Source organism: Oryctolagus cuniculus, chromosome 21 (genome assembly GCF_051225735.1).
Source record: "Oryctolagus cuniculus isolate XC-2025 breed Fujian yellow rabbit chromosome 21, ASM5122573v1, whole genome shotgun sequence".
Lineage (NCBI taxonomy): Eukaryota > Metazoa > Chordata > Mammalia > Lagomorpha > Leporidae > Oryctolagus > Oryctolagus cuniculus.
The window spans coordinates 13,242,255-13,260,346 of NC_142887.1; the positions used below are offsets into that span (position 1 = coordinate 13,242,255).

Below are 18,092 nucleotides of genomic sequence, written 5' to 3' on the forward strand. Positions count from 1 at the left end.
TCTTAAAAACAGTAATCATTGCAGCAACTCAAACACTGAGTGGGCCCTGCTGGGCAGCTGCTGCCAATGCCCAGCGCTAGCCGTGCACAAGACATGGGATGTTTCAGATCCTCTCCAAAGAACAGACATGGCTTGAACCCAAGCTGTCGCAGGTCTTGGGAGGGCAGAGGGAGGGGGAGCGTCACGTCCCCCGGGGCTCTCCTCAAATCATCCCTCCACCATCTCAGGGTTTTCTCTCTTCCTTCCTCTTCTTCCTCTTTCCCTCCACCCAGGTCCACAGAGCTGGCTGGGTGCAGTGTGCACTCGGCCTCTCCCCTCTCCTGCAGAGACCTGGGAGACCTCTGAGGTGACACTGGTGGCTGCTGATGAAGACTTGCGGTTCCTGTCTGTGTATCTGTGGTCATCTCCCCCCACCACACACACACTCGGAAGGGCATGCAGACACGTTTAGAATACCTAGACAGGAAAACTCTGCTGGGGGTTACTCAAGGACAATATTATTCTGAACCAGGAAATGCAGGCCTGGACAGGGAGGTGTGGAAAACGAATTCTCGAGGCGGAAGAGGGCACTAGCCGGTCAAAGTACGGTTCATGGATTCATGGCCAGCAGCACTGGCACCTGGGCACTTGTCAGACATGCAGTCTCAGGCCGCGGCTCAGACGCACTGACTCTGGATCGCAGTCTAACTGGATCCCCAGGCGCCCGGCCTGCCCATCGAGATGTTGGAAGTGCTGTCCCTGAAGGTGCTGCCGGACCTTGCACAGCTGAACTTATTATTTTTTTTCTTTTTGACAGGCAGAATGGACGGTGAGAGAGACAGAGAGAAAGGTCTTCCTTTTCTGTTGGTTCACCCCCTAAATGGCCACTACGGCCGGCACTGCGCCAATCCGAAGCCAGGAGCCAGGTGCTTCTCCTGGTCTCTCATGGGGTGCAGGGCCCAAGCACTTGGGCCATCCTCCACTGCACTCCCAGGCCACAGCAGAGAGCTGGCCTGGAAGAGGAGCGACCGGGACAGAATCTGGCGCCCAGACCGGGACTAGAACCCGGTGTGCCGGTGCTGCAGGCAAAGGATTAGCCTATTGAGCCGCGGCACTGGCCTGAACTTATTCTTGGCCTGAGAAGGTGATGGGACCCTCAGCAGCTCATGGAAGCCCTGAGTCTCGGCTGAGCCAATGGGTGCCAGGGACAGGAACGGGGCAGTGGCCAGAGTGGGGGTCTGCTCTCAAGGCGAGGACTAGCTGCCACTTCAGCAGCTCAATGATCCGGCCCCTTGCTGGGCACAGTGAGGCAGCAATCACTTCTGGATGAAGCACCGAGAGCCTTCATAATGGGGATGCTGAGCAGTGCCCAGGGACGCTGTTAGGAGGCGAAACATACAAGGGCAGGTGGAAGTCACCCTGGAGGCGTCCATCCCATTGCAGGGGGGAGCCCGCATTTCTGCAGCTTGGGAAAGGGTGTGCACTATGCACCCCAAGGCTGGCTGCTGTTACAGGGTGACAGGGCTGTCTCTGGTGCAGACAGTCACTTTCTGCATCCCTGACATCTAAAAAACACAACACTTCTGAAACCGAAGTCTACACTAGAGGAAAAGAGTTTGGGGCGAGGGAGAGACTGTATGGTCTTCAACTGTTTAGGTCTGGTATCATCAAGGGCTCCAGTCTGGATGTAAACTACCCCTGCCACCAGAGGAAAACAAAGCTAACAGCAACAGACCTCCTTGTTCAAAAAGGAGGAAAATGAGGGGCTAGTGTTGTGGCACAGCGGGTTAATGCCCTGACCTGAAGCACTGGCATCCCATGTGGGCGCCAGTTCTTGTCCTGGCTGCTCCACTTCCGATCCAGCTGTGCTGTGGCCTGGGAAAGCAGAAGATGGTCCAAGTCCTTGGGCCCCTGCACCCACATGGGAGACCTGGAAGAAGCTCCTGGCTCCTGATTGGCACAGCTCTGGCTGATGCAGCCATTTGGGGAGTGAACCATCGGATGGAAGACCTCTCTCTCTGTCTCTGCCTCTCTCTGTATCTCTTTCAAATAAATAAATTAAAAAACCTTTTTTTTAAAAAAGGAGGAAAATGAGTGGCACAGAGGAGTGCCCAGGGCCTAGCCATTCCGAGAAAGCTGGGTAAAGGCTGGAAAACCCACAGTCCGTTCCCAGGGACTGAGAACTCATTATCCACAGCTTTTTTTTTTTTTTTTTTTTTTTTTTTGACAGGCAGAGTGGACAGTGAGAGAGACAGAAAGAAAGGTCTTCCTTTTTTCCATTGGCTCACCCTCCAAATGGCCACCACAGCTGGCACGCTGCGCCAATCCGAAGCCAGGAGCCAGGTGCTTCTCCTGGTCTCCCATGCGGGTGCAGGGCCCAAGGACTTGGGCCATCCTCCACTGCACTCCTAGACCATAGCAGAGAGCTGGACTGGAAGAGGAGAACCGGGACAGAATCCGGTGCCCCGACCAGGACTAGAACCCAGAGTGCCGGTGCCGCAGGCGGAGGATTAGCCTAGTGAGCTGTGGCACGGGCCATATCCACAGCTCTTGGGTCCACGGAGTCACCCTTCCAGGGAAACCAGCACACTTGCAATAGAGCACGGCCCTCGGTCCGCTTCCTGCCAGGAGCCTTGCCATTCTGCCTTATCCTCAGTTAGAGTCCAAATACAACTCTCTCAAGGGCTTTGTGCTTCCCTGGGAGTCTTCTTGAGGTTCCCTCCATTAGACAACAAGGCACGCCCACAAATTCTTTCTTGGGCTTCTACTTGGGCTCCGGCCTGGCTCAGCCTTGGCTGTTCTGGGTATTTGGGGAGCTAACTATGGGATAGGAGATCGCTCTCTCTCGCTTTTAAATTAACTTTAAACGTTTAATGCTTGTCGGAATTTGTTTTGGCAGCCCCTAGAAACTAACAGAGCAGCTCACAAGTGAGCCGGCTTCCCCCAGGCAGACGAGCGAGCGGCAGAGGGGCCTCCCCGACAGAAGCGTCTTCCTGTGACCTCATCTTGGATGAAGCCCGTCATCAGAAGCAAGCTGCTAGAGGCAGCCCCACGTGCAGGATGAAGGGACTGCACCTGCCAGCAGGTGGGCACCCCGGAGGCTGTCTGATAGGCTGCCTACCCAGCCACCTGACCAGCCAAAAGTGGAAGTTCATCGGAAGAAGCCTCTTCTTCCTCCGGGCATGGCCTCCTCCATTTATCAAGTCCTGAACAAAGTTACTAAGCATGTGGCATGAGATGACCAGGTAAGACTCTTTCCCTTGAAAAATGATTTACAGTCTAGTGGGGAACAACACTAAAGAAAGTATTAGGACAGTTCAAAACATGGGATTGAGATCAGTGGGGAGGGGCCAGCACTGTGGCACAGCAGGTTAGGGCCCTGGCCTGGAACACCAGCATCCCATATGGGCGCCGGTTCTAGTCCCAGCTGCTCCACTTCCAATCCAGCTCTCTGCTATGGCCTGGGAAAGCAGTAGAGGATGGCCCAAGTCCTTGGGCCCCTGCACCCACATGGGAGACCCAGAAGCTCCTGGCTCCTGGCTTCAAATTGGCACAGTTCCGGCCGTGCGGGTAACTGGGGAATGAACCATTGGATGGAAGACCTCTCTCTCTCTCTGCCTCTCTGCTCTCTGTGTAACTCTGACTCTCAAGTAAAAAATAAATAAATCTTAAAAAAAAAAAAAAAGATCAGTGGGGGAGCATGCACTTGGCACAGTGGTTAATGCGCTGCTTGGGTCGCCCACTTTTCACATCAGAGTGCTGGGTGTGAGTTCTAGCTCCACCCCCAACTCCATCTTCCTGCTAATACACACCCTGGGAGGCAGCGGGTGATCTCCCTGCCACTCACATGGGGGAGACTTACAGATTCCTGCTCTTGGCAGCTGGGGAGTAACCAGTGGATGGGAGATCCATCTCTCTCTCTCTTTCAAAAAAAAAAAAAAAAAGAAAAAAGAAAAAGAAAAAACAGAAATGCCCTGGCCTCTTTCTCATTTTACTTAAAAGAAAAAAAATATGTTAGTGCCAAAAATTTTAAATCCCTGTAGTTTTTTTTTGAAACACAGATCTCAGTGAACTTTGGAGACCACTCGTATGCATGGATTTCAGAATTCTGTGCACTAAAACAAACACCTTTAATTTTCCATGAACTTTTTGAAGGACCTTCATACATAAACACAAAGTATGACAAACCCCAGGAAAGTTGTTAGGAGATTATAACAGGAACATCTAACTCAGATTGGGAAAGGAAGGGCAGCCATTAGGCATAGCTGTCTGAAAAGATCAGTGGAGTGATGAAAGAGTAGAAATTTGGCTCTGTGTGTGTGTGTGTGTGTGTGTGTGCATGTGCGTGCTGGGAGGGAAGTTTCCAGGAAGTGGGAAAGCACATGGAAAGGGGTCAGTAAGCTGAGCAGCTCACTCAGGCCTTGTCTCTCTTTCATCTTGTGGATTAGGCTGCAAAGGCAAAGCTGCAGTAATAAAATGACTCAAATTACTCAGACGCTCCACAAAAAAAGAAGTTTATTTTTCTCACATCACATTCACATGCAGACATCTGTGAAGAGAGGCAGACTTCTCTACCCAGGAACCTTCTACTCGGAGCCTCTGTCTTGTCCAGACTCTTCTCACGGTCCGTGTCCAGGTGGCAGAACAGGTCAGAGCACAGTGCAGCACCTGCAGGAGGGCTTTCCGGGCCAGTTCTGGAAACTGTGCACAGCTGTCCTGCTCACTGTCCGCTGGGGAGAGCACAGGCACGTGGCCATGGCTACTTAGGGGCTGAGGAATGGAGTGCAGGTGTACGGCCAACAGAGACAGCAGTCACTTTATTCTGGTGCACTACCAAGTCTCCATCACTCACTTACTTGACTGGTCCTCTGCTGTAGCTCATAAAAGCGCCCAGGCGGCCTCCACAGACGAGAACTCGGAGGAGCCCACACTCTCTCCCGGCAAGTATTTCATTCACTGAACGGCATCACATCCACCCAGTGGCTTCAGCAGTTCTCCCTGATGAAATTCTTGGTTACCTTTGACATCCAGCCCTTCGGGAAGTCCTGTCAACGTCATCTCCAAAACTTACCTTGAATCCATTTTTTTCTCTCTCCACACTGCCACCTCCTATATTTGAGCAACAGTCTCTCATCTGGATTATTCCCAGTGGTCAAGATGGTTGTTGACACTTCCGCTTTTGCTTGCCTACATGCCATTCTTTACAGAGCAGGGCGATCTTCCAAAACAGATTTATCAGGGCCAGCACTGTGGCGCAGAGGTTAAGCTGCCACCTGTGACACCAGCAGCCCACATCTGAGTGCTGGCTGTGGTCCTGGCCGCCCCGCTTCCCATCCAGCTTCCGGCTAACGCGTGCACTAGGAGGCACCGGATGCTGGTTCAGGTACTTGGGCTCCTGCCACCCATGTGGGAGGCCAGGATGGAGTTGCTGGCTGCTGGGGTAGGGCAGGCCCAGCCCTGGCTGTTGCAGACATTTGGGGAGTGAGCCAGTGGATGAAAGATTCTCCTCTCTTTCTCTAACTCACCCTCTCCCTCTGTTGCCCTGCCCTTCAAGTAAATAAATTTTTAAATTAATTAACTAAAAAAGAGAAATTTGACATCACTCTCCAGCTCACAACTTCCCAGTGGTTTACAATAAACCCGAAGTCCATACACGACTCAGGTCCTTTCCACATCTCCAGCCCCATCTTGGGTCACTTTCCCGCCATTCGGTCTACTCTAGCTTCTGGAACCCACTAAGCTTTGCTTCCACCTTAAGACTCATGCACCTGCTGTCCCATCTGCTCCCAAAGCCCTCCCTTGGGTTTTCAACGGCCGGCTCCTTTTCTTGCCTCGGCGTGAACGGGTTACCTCCTGAGCAACCTCCCCTCATCCAGGACAGAACTCTCGCCACGTTCAGCATCCCCCTCATTTCCCTCTTGGCTTCGCCCTCTCTCCCTTTTCCGGAAGGTTCCAGGAGCAGATTCGACGTCTCGCTCCGGTGGTGTCCCCCAGCGTCCGGCGGGCCTGCCTCTCAGGTGTGAGGAACCGGCGGGTGGTGAGGGGGTCACGGGCTCCTCTTAGGTCCCGCAGAGGTCACTGGTGTGGGTCAAGGGCACGACCCTGAGTTCTATATGCGCCGACCTCTTCCCGGGGCCTGGGCACGCGAGCTCGGCTCTGGGAGCTTCAGCCACCGAGTCTGCACGCGTACTAGTTACCCGAAACCTACCTTGCAAAGACGCGAGGGGGAAGGCGCCGCGGAGGGTAACGCGCCCGCAGCCGCCGCCCCGCACTCTGCCCGGCACGCAGCTCCGGGAGGCGGGACCCTGCGCCGCCGCCACGCCGGCTCCCGCGGCGACCTCCAATGGCCCCGCTCGGTCGGGCACCCCGTGCGTCATTAGCGCGGCGCCAGCGCAGCGGAAGGCCCGGGGACCTGTCCTGCGCGAGGCGCGCCTCGGAGATGCCCGGGCGGGCGCCTGCAAACCGGCCGCGCCGCTCGGGGGTGGCTCGGAAACCCCGGCGGCCCGCCGCGAGGGGCGCGTGGAGCCGTGGGGTCCCGGGGGCGGCAGGCGGGAGCGGCGGCCCTGGGCTCGGGCTGGTCACCTGGCGGACGAGCGGGCGGCCGGCAGGGCTGCCCGGCGCGGGTGTCCCGGCGATGTGTGGCGCTGAAGCGGCGGCGGGAGCAGCAGCGGCGGCGGGCTCGGCTTCGGCTTCGCGGCGGTGCCGGCGGCGGCGGCGGCGGCGCAGGCTCCTGCTCAGGGTCTGGCGAGCCTGGGCGTAGGCGGCGGCCCCGCGAGGCCCTTGCACCGCGCCCCGGGTCGGGGCCCTCCCCGCCTCGCCCTGCCCCGGGAGCCTGCCTCGCCGGCCGGGGATGAGGCCGGGAGGCGGCCGCGCGGGGCCCAGCACAAAGCCTCGTCCCCAGGGGCCGCGGCGGTCGCCGCCAGCCTAGAGCCGCCCGCGGAAGCCGAGCCGGCGCCGGGGCCCTCGTTCCCGCCGGTCCCCAGGGGCGGCTGCTGCCCGTCGCTCCGAGGCTCGGGGCCCGGAGCTCCGAGCCCCTCGCTCCCGCCGCTGCTAGGGGACCGTGCAGCCGCGCAGCCTCGGCCGCTGTCGACTGTGGGGGCCCCGTGGAGCATGTCGGAGGAGAGCGACATGGAGAAAGCCATCAAGGTAAGGGGGCGATGCCCCCTCCTGCCCCGCTTTGTCCTGTGGCTTTCCTCTCGGCTCCAGACTTGGAAGGCGGAGAGAAATTTGGGATGAGAGTTCGCAGCGACTCCGTGGTTTAGGGCTCCCCGCACTCCGTGCAGGGCGCGCGTGTGCGTGTGTGTGTCGCGTCTGACGCCTTCAAGCCCCGAGGGTGCAGGTGAGTGGCCTGGAGGTCCGCGCTGCGAGCGGGGAGGAGGGCGCTCCCGGCGCCGCCAGCCTTTGCTTGGCGAGTTTGATTGATTCGAAATCGGCCCCTGGAAATGTGCAGTTCAGAGGTAGTGCGCCTCCTCCTTGCAAAAACCTGCCCGTGGATCCCGCCGTTCCGTGCGTTCTTCGCCCCCTTTCTCTCCGCCCCCGGGAAGCATTGCGTTTCTTTGGGGAGATCTGACAGTCTCCCGCGATCTGCTGCTCTGTGAATCAAAAGAAAAGCAAATATGTGTGTCCTAAAATGGCTTGAATAAAATGACGAGTTTCCTAAAACCTGTTTTTTTACTTTTTTTTTAAACAGGCAAGTTTTGCACACAGAGGTCTCAGTCTTGGGAGATTTGAGTCTTACTCAGTTGAACACCGAAGCTTAAAGTTTGCTGTGTGACTCAGGCGTATTTTACATTGTTAAAGCCAGCCCAGGGCATTTAAGAATTTCGTTTTTCTTCTAGCAGCAGGCACCCATTCACAGCTGGGGGTTCTTTTCTTCTTGAAGATACAGTCACTAGATGAACGTAACACTTCCAGCAATTAGGGGGATGCTATGTATAGTTTCCAGAATTACGAATTACTCCAATAAAGTTAGCCTTTTAGAGGTGAAATCAACACATACACATCAGACTATCAAATTTCGATGAACGAAAATAAAGTTCCTAAAAGAAATCTTTTTCCCCCTTTCGTTTGAGTTTTATTGGTACAGATTTGTGATGTGCTGCCTTGTAATTATTTTTATTTACATTTAAAGAAAATTTTATTTGAAAAGTGTAGATAAACAGATCTTCCAATCATTGCTTCACTCCTCAAATGCCTGGAGTGGCAGGAGCTGGGCCCGGAACCTGGAACCCAATCCAGGCTTCCCATGTTGGTGGCAGGGACCCAACTACTAGAGCCATCACCTCCAAGAGTGCACACTTAGCAGGAAGCTGGAACTGGAAACTGAGCCAGGACGTGACCCCAGGCACTCATGTGGGGTGCAGGCCTTCCAAGCAGTGCCTTAACTATGCCAGGCACCTGCCCCGCTGTCTGAAATTACATGATTAGGCTATGAATCAAAGCATATGTAGCAGATTTTAAAACTCAGTATCTGCTTTGTTCCTATGCATAAGTGGTAAAAGCCAAACTCCTAACTCCCTGTTTTCATGAAGTTTGTGTTCTATCTGGGGGGGGGGGGGGGGGTGCCAGATGGTTGCAAATCAGTATAGAAAGGAGGAGTAGTACTATTTTAATAGGGTAGTCAGGGAAGGCTCTCAGAGGTGGTGATATTTGTGTAGAACCTGGAAGGCCATTGAGGGAGCCCTGTCTCGGGGAAGGATGTTACAGGCAGAGATACTGAACAGCAGTTTGTCTGGAGGGCAGTGGGGCTGTGCACATGATGTCATGGAGAAGCAGCAGGCCCAGAGCACTTAGGGCCTTGGTAAGAACTGTGTAGGTCATGGTAAGAATGTTGGCTTTCACTGTAACCTGTTAGGGATTTCAGGCAGAAGAGGGACTAGTTCTAGTGGACAGGATATGGATAGGGAGGCGGTGTTACTTAGGAGGTTGTTAACAATTTAGGGAGACATAATTGAAATACCAGCCTTTCTGTTAGCTTGTGGCCTTGAGTAAGTCACGTCCTTTCTCTCTGAGTTCCCTGTCCACAGAAAGGAAATGAAAGCATTCCTCGGGGCAGGCCTTTGGAACAACAGTTAAAACGCCTGCATCCCATGCTTGGAGTGCTTGGGTCTGATGCCTCTCCAGTCCTGACTCCAGCTTCCTGCTAATGCAGGCCCTGGGAAATAGTGGTGATGACTCAAGTGTTGTGGGAGAACTGGATTGAGTGTCCAGCTCCCAGCTTTGGCCTGGCCCAGCTTCTGCCCTTGTGGACATTTGGTCGAGTGAACCAGCAGATAGGAGCTTATTCTCTCTCACATAAATTTATTAAAGGCAAATAAAGCCTTCCTCAGCTGAAGATTAAATGAGCAAATATATTTAAATTTGCTTATAGTAATACCTGACAACTAGAGCACACAAATATTAGCTCATAGAAACATGGATAATATGCAGTCATAGTTTACTTGTTGACTATTTTCAAACCTAATGTTCTTGAACTATTTTTTAGCTTTTCTTTACTAAAAGCACTTCGCAGATCATTGGTGAATTTTCCTATTTGGGTTGTCCAGCCAATACCAATTCTTGGAATTGAAAATACCTGGTCTGACAAAAAATACTGACTGGGCTGTGCTCTCTTGGAAGCATTTTTGGAAACAGGCTAGCATTACATCAAGTTAAAAAAAACAACTTTGGTCTGTTGCATCATGTTGTATTCATTGCTTAGTTGAAGTGTTTATCAAACAGTGAGCATCGAGACCTATAAGATTCATCTGGGAAAGCTGTTTTCCTGGCCTTTTTATATATAAGATTTATTTATTTGAAAGGCATAGTTGCACAGAGAGAGAGAGAAGGCTTCATCTGCAGGTTCACTCCCCAAATGGCTGCAACAGCCGGAGCTGGGCCAATCTGGAGCCAGGAGCCAGGAGCTTCCACTGGGGTGTAGGGGCCCATTGGGCCATCTTCCACTGCTTTCACAGGCCACAGCAGAGAGCTGGACCGGAAGTGGAGCAGCCGGGACTCAGTTGGTGCCCACATGGGATGCCGGCGCTGCAGGCAGTGGCTTTGCCTGCTACTCTTTCCTGGCCTCTAACCACAGCTCTTGAACTTCTTCCTAACTACCTGAAACTGTGCAGATCGGACTTTCAGATTTCATCCTGTCACTGTTAAAAATATTAGGATGAGACAAGGCTACAACTGAAGGCTCTGCCTTCCTGCCTGTGTCTCTAGTCCTTATTAGCCCCTTTGACTTCACCGCTTCCTAGACACTTAAGACAAACCTGCAGAATGAACATCTTGAGACAATGGGTTCTTACATTTATTTGTCTTTTACTCATATATAACAAGTTGTTAATATTAGATGGACTTAATGAGAATTAATTTCCTTAGTGTTCAGAATGTTTTTAACATTTTGATATAAGTGACACACCATAAAATTTCTCCAATATAAGTGTGCAATTCAGTAATTTTCAGTAAACTCATGGAGTAGTGCATCCATTGTAACCCAGTTTAGAACATTTCCATCCCCCCAGAAAGGTCCTGCCTGTTGGTAGTCTGCCCCTATTCTCATCCTTCCTTCCGACAGCCCCAATCTGCTTTATGTTACTCTAATTTTGCCTTCTCTAAATTTCCAAGTTGATGATATCCTACAACAGGTTTTTGGCATAAAACTTTTGAGGTTCAGCCATGCTTCACTAGTTAACTCCGTTTTATTGTTGAATAGATGTTTTCATTGCTTACCAAGCCCTAGTTGATGAACATTACACTGTTTCCAGTTTTTAGCTGTTAAGAATAAAATGATAAATCTGTATGTAGGAGTGGAATTACTGAGTTATATAATAAATTTTTAAGGAACCATAAGACTGTTTTCCATAATGACTGTACCATCATATGTTCTTACCAGTAGTGTTTGAGGGTTCTAGTTTATCTACCATAAAAATTTGATACTGTCAGTCTTTATTTAAGCCATTCTGATGGATAAGTAGTGATATTATCTGATGGATAAGTAGTGATAAGGTCTGATAACCATTTTGAGTTAACTTTGGTGTTTGGTAAGACATAAAGGTATAAGGTTTGTTTTTTTAAAAACATATCCAATTATTCAGGACCATTTGTTGAAAAGACTATCTTTTGGGGCCGGCGCTGTGGCTCACTTGGTTAATCCTCCGCCTGCAGCTCTGGCATCCCATATGGGTGCTGGGTTCTAGACCTGGCTGCTTCTCTTCCAGTCCAGCTCTATCCTGTGGCCCAGGAGGGCAGTGGAGGATGGCCCAAGTGCTTGGGCCCCTGCACCCACATTGGAGACTGGGAGGAAGCACCTGGCTCCCGGCTTCAAATCCGCACAGTGTGCCAGCTGCAGTGCGCCGGCTGTGGTGGCCATTTGGGGGGTGAACCAACAGAAGGAAGACCTTTGTCTCTCTCACAGTCTATAACTATACCTGTCAAATTGAAAAAAAAAAAAAAAAAAGACCGTCTTTTGCCCATTAAATTACCTTGACACCTTTGTTGAAAAATATATAAATATATTTCTGAATTCTCTGCTGCATTCCATTGATAGTATGCTTTACTGCCAGGAGCACACTGATTTTATTACTGAAACTTCATTGTAAGTTTTCAAATTGTGTAGTATGAGAGCCAGCTTTGTTTCAGAATTACGTTGGCTATTTGCATCCTTTATATTTCCAAATTCTAGAATCATGTAATTTCTTCAAAAAGTCTTCTGGGATTTTGCTAGAGATTACCTTGAATTATGGGTCAATTTGGGTGCAGTTGTCATTTTAACAATATTGTCTTCTAATCCATGAACATGGTATAGTGCTCCATTTCTTTGGGACTCCTTTAGTTTCTCCTAGCATAGTTTTTAGTATGTAGATCTTGTACTACTTGATGAATTTGTTCATACTTTATTCTTTGTTTGTTTATTTTCACCTACTTGAAAGGCATTGGGTGAAGCCGTTCTTGGGATGCCCACATCCTATGTCAGAGTGCTTGATTCTAGTCCCTGCAACCCTGCTCCCAGCTTCCAGTCCAGCTTCCTGCTAATGTGCCTGGGAGGCAACAGATGATAACTCAAGCCTGGAGACCCAGATGGAGCTCTTGGCTTCAGCTGGCCCAGCCCCAGCTGTTGTGAGCATTTGAAGGGAATGAAACAGCAATGGAAGCTTTCTCCTTCTCTCTCTCTCTAACTCATTGCCTTTCAAATAAATAAGTAATTAAAAGGGGGGGGGGCAAAAATATATTTACAGGTTTTTATATTGGCCTGCAGTAAATGTACCATATCTGGTACTCTTAATTTTTTCCCTTCTGATCCAAGTCATTATCTAGTATAATTTCTCTGTTGAATTTGTAGGTACGCTTTTTTAAAAAGGTTCTGTAAGGATTATAATATGCATCTGTAGCACAGTTGGGTGTTTACTAAGTTTGGTAAGATGTAGCATCTTGGCTCCAGTATAACTGTTTCCTTCTTCCTCCTGTGTATTCTTACTGTCATGTATATCTGTACATTATAACAGTAGAGTTTAATAACTGTTGCTTTAAACAATCATATATATTTATGAAGTCAAGAAAAGAACCTTTTTTTTTCTATATTTAGTTATTCCTGCTGATCTAAGTTACCTGGTGACATTCTCTCTGAAGGATTTACTGTACTAGTGCTTTAGGCCATGTACATTACCAGTGAATTCTTTATTTGATAATGCTTTCATTTCCTTTTCTTTTTTTTAAGATTTATTTATTTATTTGAAAGATGCTTATATAGAGAGAGAAGGAGAGACAGAGAGAAAGAGATCATCCATCCACTGATCCACTCCTCAGATGGCTGCAACGACTTGACACTGGGCCAGGCCAAAACCAGGAACTTCATCTGGGCCTCCCATCTGGGTAGCAGAGGCCCAAGCACTTGGGCCATCATCTGCTGTTTTCTCAGGCATGTTGGCAGGGAGCTGTATCGGCAGTGGAGCAGCCAGGGCTGGCACCGGTGCCCATATGAGATACCAGATTGTAGACGTTGGCTGAATCCACTGTACCACAACTCCCACTGCTCCCTGTTGTGTTGAGGATAGATTTGTTCAACACAGAATTCTTGTTTTTGTTTTTCTTTCAGTACTTTTGATTCCACTGTCTCAAAGCCCTGTTGTTTCTGATGAAAATTGTTTGCATTGTTCCCCGGTGTGTGATATGTCTTTTTCTTTTTTCTTGCTTGCTATATACATCATTTTCTTACTCTTTCACTGTTTAGATTTGTGACGTGTCTGGGTGTGCTTCTCTTTGTGTTTTTCCTATTTAGAGTTTGTTGAGCTTCTGGAGTGATATGTTTTATTTATCAAGGTTGGGTGAGTTTTTTTTTTTCTTCCTTATTGCTTCTTGAAATATTTTCCCTTGCCCCCCCCTTTTTTTTTAAAGATTTATTTATTTATTTGAAAGAATTACAGAAAGAGAAGAGTCAGATCTTCCACCTACTGGTTCATTAAGTGGCTGCTACAGTTGGGGGCTGGGCCAGGTCACAGCCAGGAGCCAAGAGCTTCTTCCAGGTCTCCCACGTGGGTGCAGGGGCCCAAGCACTTGGCCATCCTCCGTTGCTTTCCCAAGTGCATTGGCAGGGAACTGAATTGGAAGTGGAGCAGCTGAGACTTGAATAAGCACCCGTGTGGGATTCTGGCATCAAAGGCAGCAGCTTTACCTGCTATACCACAGCAGTGGCACTGGGTCTCTCTTGAGATTCACTGATTCTTCTGCCACCTCAAATCTGTTGAGTGCTCTGATGAATTTTTCATGTTTGTTATTGTACTTTTCAAGGCACAACCATATCCATATGGTTACCTTTCATGGTTTCTTTTTTTTGTTTTCCAAGGTTTATTTATTTGAAAGGCAAAGTTAAATAGAGAGAGGGAGGCATACACACACACATGGAGCTCTTCCATCCACTGGTCACTCCCCAAATGGCTACAGTGTCCAGGGCTGGGCCAGGCCAAAATCAGGTGCTTGGAACTACTTTGGATCTCCCGCATGGAAAGCAGGAGCACAAGCACGTGGGCCATCTTCTGTTTCTTTCCCAGGCGCACTAGCGGCCACTGGATCAGAAGTGGAGCTGCTGGGACTTGAACATCATTACGTGGGATGTTGGCTTTGCAGATGGCAGATTAAGCTGCTGTGCCACAACACTGGCTCCTCATCATAGTTTCTTTTAATTCTTTGAACACTTTAAAAATAGTTGCTTTAAAGAGGGTAGGAAACATCTATCCTGCAGAAATAATTTGGTCTGGCTTGGCCAAAACAACTACAGGTATGACTCAAAATTCAGTAAATCTATAGTAGGCTAATTTTTTTTTTTTTTTTTTTTTGACAGGCAGAGTGGACAGTGAGAGAGAGAGAGACAGAGAGAAAGGTCTTCCTTTGCCGTTGGTTCACCCCCCAATGGCTGCTGTGGCCGGCGCACTGCGGCCAGTGCACCGTGCTGATTCGAAGCTGGGAGCCAGGTGCTTCCTCCTGGTCTCCCATGGGGTGCAGGGCCCAAGCACTTGGGCCACGGCAGAGAGCTGGACTGGAAGAGGAGCGACCAGGACTAGAACCCGGGGTGCCTGCGCCGCAGGCAGAGGATTAGTCTAGTGAGCCGTGGTGCTGGCCTTAGGCTAATTTTTAAGCTGATGTTTTTGTGTGGACTGTGAATGATGTTATAAATATCCAAGTGGCCCTTGGCAGGAGAAAGGCTCCCCACCTCCGCAGAGTCTTTGACATCCGATCAGACAGTTGCTGTTACTTTCTCCTATTCCTGAGCTTGGGGGACACTTTTGTTTTTTGTATGTCTAATACTTTCTGGTTGAGAACTGGGTGTTTAGAGAACAGATTGTGGCAGCTCTGGATTCTTACTCTTTACCCTGTAGCTTGTTATGTTTAGTAAATTACCTAGAATTAAACTAGAGTCTGTCTTTGAAGTCCGCTGATGTCTCCATTCAGTAAAAAAAAAGAAAGCCCTTTTCGCATGTGGATCCCTCAACTTTGGACTTTCCTGCCTCCAGAACTGTAAGGAAAACAATTATCTCTGTTCCCGGGGTGTCCTCCCAGGACAGGTGCCAGCGTCCACCTCTGATTCCTGGTTCCTGCTAGTGTGCACTCTGGGAGGCCGCATGGTTTAGGTGGTTAGGTCCCGCGTGGGAGCTCTGGATTGAGGTGCGGCACCTTACTTTGGCTGGGCCCAACTCTGTTGGGGACATTTAAGCAGTGAACCAGTGGATGGAAGATCTCTCTCTTCTTTGTCTGCTTTTTAAATAAAAATAAACAACATTAAAAACTTTGTTCTTTACAAATTACCCAATTTCAGGTATTCTGAACACAAAATAGACAACAGGTTAGATGTGTAGATTTGAGTTCTGTGTAGGAAGACTCCTCTCTGATTGGGCAAAATTTGTTCCTAGTCTTTATGCTGGAGCCTGGGCAGTTACCTGGATAGCAGAAATGGGGCTGCAGTAGGGAGAGAGACCACAGGTAGACACTGGTCTTGATCGTGCCTGTAACTCACTGTGTAACCTTGGCAAGCCCCTTACCCCTGATGTGCAGGTTTTCAGAAGGGAATGTGTGTAACATTGCTGCTTCCCCCAACTCAGTATCTGTTCATTAGCTGGGTGTAGTCCTACCGTTCCAGTCATCCATTCCACAGATAGTACTGAGGACCTTTACCAAGAACTGGGCAGTGGGAGTGGGTAATTAACCTAGAAGCTCCTGTCCTAATCGCAGTTCCTGGCTTTGATTCCTGGCTGTAGCCCATGCAGACCCTGAGAGGCAGCAGTGATGACTCAAGAGACTGGTTCCTGCTGCTCATGTGGGCACTTTGGATTAAGTTCCTGGCCCAGCCCAGCCATGTGGGCATTTGGGGAATGAACCAGCACATGGGAGCTCTCAAATTACCCAAACCAAAGAACCTGGGCAGCAGAAAGGGGTGGAAGTAGAGGCTATACTCTGTTTGTTTGTTTGTTTTTTTTAATATTTATTTATTTATTTGAAATTCAGAGTTACATAGAGAGAAGAGAGGCAGAGAGAGAGAGAGAGAGAGAGGTCTTCCATCCAGTGTTCACTCCCCAATTGGCCACAACGGCTGAAGCTGCACTGATCCGAAGCCAGGAGCCAGGAGCTTCCTCTGGGTCTCCAACATGGGTGCAGGGGCCCAAGGACTTGGGCCATCTTCTACTGCTTTCCCAGGCCATAGCAGAGAGCTGGATTGGAAATGGACAGCCAGGACTCGAACTGGCGCCCATATGGGATGCTGGCGCTTCAGGCCAGGGCGTTAACCCGCTATGCCACAGCACTGGCCCCACTCAGTTTGTTTCATACACTTGCGCATATATTGTGCAGAATCTGTGTTTTCATCTCTGACCTTGGCCTGGTGTCAGGCATGTTCTAATTGTTCAGTGATTATGTGCTGCATAAACAAATATCCTGTTCCCCTACACCAAGATTCTAGTGATAAATCAGGGGCAGGCAGTTGGGACAACTGTATCTTGACTCAGATGCCTGGGTTCAAGTCCTGGCTTTGCTCCCAATTCTAGCTTCCTGCTAGTGTGCACCCTGAGAGCAGGTGATGGCTCAAGTAGTTGGGTCCCTGCCACACACGGGAAGCCTGGATTGAATTCTTGGCTCCTGGCTTTTGCCTGGCCCAGCCCCTGGCCTGTGTGGGGATTTTGGAAATGAACCAATAGATGGAAGATCTTTTCTCTCTCCTCCCCTCCCCTCCCCACCCCTCCACTCCCGTCAACTCCTCTCTATTCCCCTCTCCTCGCCTCTTTTGCTATCTCTCTGCCTTTCAAATAAGGAAAATGAAAATTTTTTAAAATACCAGGTCTTAGCTTGATTTCTCAAGTTCTGTACTTGTGGAGCCCTGCAAAATGAATTGTAGATGATCACAATTTAAATATGACTTCTAATGGAGAAAATATGGGAATGGAAGCAAAACATGCAGTGACTAGTCAGGAATTTCATGAAAACTTTCCCTGAACTGTGGAGTTTCTATCCTGAACTATTGAAGCTGTTTATAAGAAATACAGGTACAGGGGCGGGTATTAACCTAACAATTAAGATGCTGATTAAGACTCCTGTGTCTATGGGGCCAGTGCTGTGGCGCAGCGGGTTAATGCCCTGACCTGAAGTGCCGGCATCCCATATGGGTGCCGGTTCAAGACCTGGCTGCTCCACTTCTGATCCAGCTCTCTGCTGTGGCCTGGGAAAGCAGTGGAGGATGGTCCAAGTCCCTGGGCCCCTGCACCCATGTGGGAGACCTGGAAGAAGCTCTTGGCCCCTGGCTTCAGATCGGCACAGCTCTGGCCGATGCAGCCAACTGGGGAGTGAACCAGCAGATGGAAGACCTCTCTCTCTCTGTCTGCCTCTTCTTCTCTCTCTAAGTAACTCTGACTTTCAAATAAATAAATAAATCTTTTAAAAAAAAAAAGACTCCTGTGTCTTACATTGGAGTACCTGGGTTGGATACCCCACTCTGGCTCCTGATCGTAGTTTTCCTGCTAGTATGCGCTCTGGGAGGCAGCAGTGATGTTTCAAATAATTGGGTCCCTGTGGTTCACCTGAGAGAATTAGATAAGTTTACTGAGATGATAGCACAGGCATTTAGAAGTTGCAGCCTTTTTATTTATTTATTTAAAGATTTTATTTTTACTTGAAAGGCAGAGTTAGAGAGGAGGAGAGAGACAGAGACAGATACCTTTCACCCTCTGGTTCACTCCCCAAATGATCGAAACAGCCACGACTGACGCCAGCAGGAGCCAGGAGCTCCAGCCTGGTCTCCTATGTGTGTGGCAGAGCCCAGGCACTTGGGTCATCTGCTTTCCCAGGTGTATTAGCAGGGAAGTGGAGCAGCTGGGACTCTAACTGGTTCTCTAATATGGCATGCCAACATCAAGGTGGCAGCTTAACCTGCCATGCCCAGTTGCAGGAATTTGAAAGAATATCTTCACCCCCGCACCCTCAAAAAAGCATTGATTGTCTATTCAAATAAACCCTGATGATGAACTGAATAATTTCTTTTTCTTCTAGAGTCTTTTCCTTCTTGTTGGAAAGCACTGACTGAATCATGTATGTGAAAAGTCTGATTACAAAGCTCTATGGAACACAAACTTTGCTTATCCGATTATGTTAGAAGA

At 49.5% G+C, this 18,092-nt stretch overlaps 2 protein-coding genes across 7 annotated transcripts in view; one reads left to right on the forward strand and one right to left on the reverse strand.

The window, feature by feature from the left end:
- Positions 1 to 4,477: 4,477 nt before the first annotated feature.
- LOC103351752 (uncharacterized) lies at positions 4,478 to 7,091 on the reverse strand. The gene is made up of 3 exons (XM_051826843.3): positions 7,071 to 7,091; positions 6,188 to 6,903; positions 4,478 to 6,057 (listed from the first exon to the last, which is right to left on the reverse strand). Exons 1-3 carry the CDS (start codon positions 7,089 to 7,091, stop codon positions 6,039 to 6,041), a joined length of 756 nt encoding a protein of 251 aa, XP_051682803.1. The 3' UTR covers positions 4,478 to 6,038.
- The window catches only part of MAPKAPK5 (MAPK activated protein kinase 5), a 39,864-nt gene continuing 28,186 nt past the window's right edge, over positions 6,415 to 18,092 (forward strand). For 3 of the 6 annotated variants that reach the window (XR_011385269.2, XM_051826831.3, XM_051826832.3), the window contains exon 1: positions 6,415 to 7,125. Coding sequence is in view for 4 of the 6 variants with exons in the window: in XM_051826831.3 (XP_051682791.1) it covers positions 7,090 to 7,125 (36 nt within the window). In the remaining 2 variants the exon portion in view is untranslated. The remainder of the gene's footprint in view (positions 7,126 to 18,092) is intronic. The other 3 variants (XM_008272243.4, XM_051826834.2, XM_089323152.1) reach the window with 2 other exon arrangements.